The sequence below is a fragment of the Fukomys damarensis genome, unplaced genomic scaffold (assembly GCF_012274545.1).
Source record: "Fukomys damarensis isolate Sample0158 unplaced genomic scaffold, DMR_v1.0_HiC HiC_scaffold_20, whole genome shotgun sequence".
NCBI classification, from domain to species: domain Eukaryota; kingdom Metazoa; phylum Chordata; class Mammalia; order Rodentia; family Bathyergidae; genus Fukomys; species Fukomys damarensis.
The window spans coordinates 9,024,391-9,027,293 of NW_022900932.1; the positions used below are offsets into that span (position 1 = coordinate 9,024,391).

At 57.6% G+C, this 2,903-nt stretch overlaps 2 protein-coding genes across 6 annotated transcripts in view; one reads left to right on the forward strand and one right to left on the reverse strand.

Moving 5' to 3' along the window:
* Cul9 (cullin 9) overlaps window positions 1–916 on the forward strand; it is a 35,402-nt gene extending 34,486 nt beyond the window's left edge. For 4 of the 5 annotated variants that reach the window (XM_010617655.3, XM_010617657.3, XM_010617656.3 and 1 more), the window contains 2 exons: window positions 348–421; window positions 500–916. In XM_010617655.3, the coding sequence (XP_010615957.1) occupies window positions 348–421; window positions 500–689 (264 nt within the window). In that variant the 3' untranslated portion in view covers window positions 690–916. The remainder of the gene's footprint in view (window positions 1–347; window positions 422–499) is intronic. The other variant, XM_010617661.3, reaches the window with a different exon arrangement.
* Window positions 917–1,434: 518 nt separating this feature from the next.
* On the reverse strand, window positions 1,435–2,511 carry Dnph1 (2'-deoxynucleoside 5'-phosphate N-hydrolase 1). The gene is made up of 3 exons (XM_010617662.2): window positions 2,018–2,511; window positions 1,750–1,860; window positions 1,435–1,650 (listed from the first exon to the last, which is right to left on the reverse strand). The coding sequence occupies exons 1-3, from the start codon at window positions 2,040–2,042 to the stop codon at window positions 1,499–1,501; spliced, it is 288 nt and encodes a 95-aa protein (XP_010615964.1). The 5' UTR covers window positions 2,043–2,511; the 3' UTR covers window positions 1,435–1,498.
* Window positions 2,512–2,903: the final 392 nt, after the last annotated feature.

Here is a 2,903-nt window from a genome sequence, read left to right on the forward strand (position 1 = left end):
GCCTGGCCCACAGCAGCCTCCCCAGGGGGGTCCGGAGGGAAGGTGGAGAGAGCAGCAAGTGTCTGGATGCACAATCCCAGGCATGGGGTCAAGGGGTGAGGTCACTTCCACTCTGTACCTGGCATTGCATTTTTCCTGTGACCCCCTGCCTCCTGACTGATAAGTAACCTAGGTGCACCACAAGCTCCTGGTGCACAAGGTGGGTGCCCATGTGTGTCCCACCCCTGGCATCCTCAGCAAGCAAAAGGCACAAAGGCAGTGGTCTGAAGAGCTGTGGTGACAGGAGGGGTTCATAGCAGGAGCCTGGCCTCTGGGTACAATGTCCTCTGCTCTCCTCCTCCTGCCAGGACTTCCGGGTTGGTCTTCAGAGTCCCTTGGTAGTGGCCGAGGAAGCAAAGGGACCCAACCTGCCCGGCCATCAGTGAGTACAGCAGAGCCCTGGGGGACAGGGCAGCAGGAGATGCAGCGTCCCTGTGCTCATGCAGGTGGCTGTCCCTAGGCCCCACGGCTCCTCAGTGCAGGAGGCAGAGGATGAGGATGACGAGGAGGACTATGTGCCTGAGTGGCACCAGGATGAGTTTGAGGAGCTGGATAACGACAGCTTCTCCTACGACGAGGAGTCTGAGAACCTGGACCGGGAGACTTTCTTCTTTGGTGATGAAGAGGATGAGGATGACGCCTCTGACTGAGGGCAGACTCAGGAAACACCTGGAGCCCCCAGAGCACAAGACCGGGGTGCGGGGCGGGGGCTCTCACCCACTGGGGCGTGGTATCCCAGCACCACAGTTCCTTTGTTTATGGAATAAACTGGTTTTCCATGTACTTCTGTGGAGCAGCTGGACAGCTCCCCAGACCCTCCCAGAGCAATCCCCACTTGCTTTCCTGTCCTGTCTCCCCTCCTGGGGGCGGGGCCTTCACACTGAGCTACAACCCCAGTCCCTAAGTTGCCTAGACTGGGTACCAGTTTGTGGTCCTCCTGCCTCAGTCTCCCACAGTGCTGGGATGACAAGTGTACGCCACCACTCCTAACACCCCTCTGTCCCTAAGGAAGGCCCAGCTGACACAGGGAAGTGAAGGTCTGAATATTGCCAGGGTTGGTGCAGGCCTGGCTGAGTTTCTGAGGACACCAGCCTCTACAGGTAGCCCTCCTGCAACCCCTGAAGTGTCCCAAGGGGCTTGAGGACATGGAGAGGTGCCCAACAGACTTTCAGGGAGGCTCCCTACACCTTAAAGTGAAGTGGGAAGCTGGATGTAGTGGCTCACACCTGTAATCCCAGCTACTTGGGAGACTGAGGCAGGAAGATTGGGAGTTTGAGGTCAGCCTGGGCAATTCAGTGGAATCTAGTCTCAAAAGAGAGAAAGTAAAGTAGGATGGGAAAAGGACATTACTGAGGACCTGCCCCACCCCACCATGGTACAGAGATACAGTTAGAATTCTAAATGAATCTTTTAATTTGCTCCTGAGGGTAAGAGGCAGGTAGGGAAGGATTCAAGGCAGTTAGTCAGGCCCCTGGTCACTGACTGCAGCCCCCTGCTCGGAGTCACCAGCCTCAAAGTATTGGTCCAGCAGCGCCTCCAACTCTCCCTCGTCATAGTCCCAAACCTGGAACCGTGAGCTATCCTGGGCTCCCCGGATCATGGCAGAAAGCACTGGGGAGGGTGGACAGTGACAGGGACATGAGGCTGCCCCCCTTCCTGCTCCTTGCTCCCGCCCTGTGCCCTGGGGACCACCAAAGGCCAAGTGCTCACCTCGGCCAGACTGTGGGCGGAAGAGGCACAGCACTGGCTTGTGGAGGGCCACGGCCCGGCCCAGCTCATAGCCGACCCCCAGTGAAGGCTGTGTCACCTCAGCTACCACCACTGGGGAGAAAAGAAGCTGAGGCCCAGCCCTGGGCCTTTGAACAAGCAGGGAAAGGTGACCACAGGTGGCCTGGTGAGGAGGACACCGTGGGGTGCCTAGGGCTATCCTAGGACCTATGGTCACCACGGTGCAGTAGGAAGAGCAAGGGCCACTCACCGTCTGCCTGCTGTATCCAGGCCATGTCGCGATCATGGATGAGTCTGTCCTGGATGAGTCTGGCGGACCCAGGCAGCTCCTCCCCTGCAGTTGAGGAACAGCTGGTCAGGGAGCTCCCCACTGGGAATCTGAGACAGTGCTATGCTCCTCCACTCCAAGGAGTCCAACAGGAGTGATGTGGGGCAGCCACAGGAAAAGCACACTCAGCAGTGCTGGGGTGATTAGGGCAGCTGGGTGGGTCAGCCCCCAGGAAGGAGGGTGGGGAAGGGGTCTGCAGGCAGGGACAAATGTGCCCCTTGTGTGTTTGGAGGATCGCCAAGCCCAGGCACCGGGAGGGTTAACCAGCTTCAGTCAGCGGCTTTGCTGTTGGTACTGGACGCATAGAATGCTTTGGGGGGTACTTGCTATGTAGTACAGGCTGGCCTCCAATTTGCCGAGTTCCTCCTGCCTCAGAGTCCAGGGTGCTGGGCTTTCAGGCTATAGACTGAATCTTAAATGAGCTTCCAGGACCACCAGGCAGGGTACACTGTGAAACTAGTGATCCCTAAGCTTCAGGGTCCTTACTGCACAAGCCCTTTCCAACCTATTAATTTTGTCTTTTTAAAGAAGTTCCCAAACTGGGTATGGTGACGCCTGCCCGGAATCACAGCACTCTGCAGGAAGATGGCAAGTTTGAGCCCAGCCCAGGCAACTTAGCAAGACCCTGTCACAAAATAAAAAATGGTTGGGAGGTGGTTTGGTGAGAGGAACCTGAGTTCAATCGTCAGTACCTTACAACAAAAAACACCCTCTGCCGACCACACCAGATTCCTCAGCGTGGGGTAGGAGCAGCGAGGCGGGGACCCGCCCGTCCCCCTCCACCTCCCCCAGCCCACGTCGCCCATCA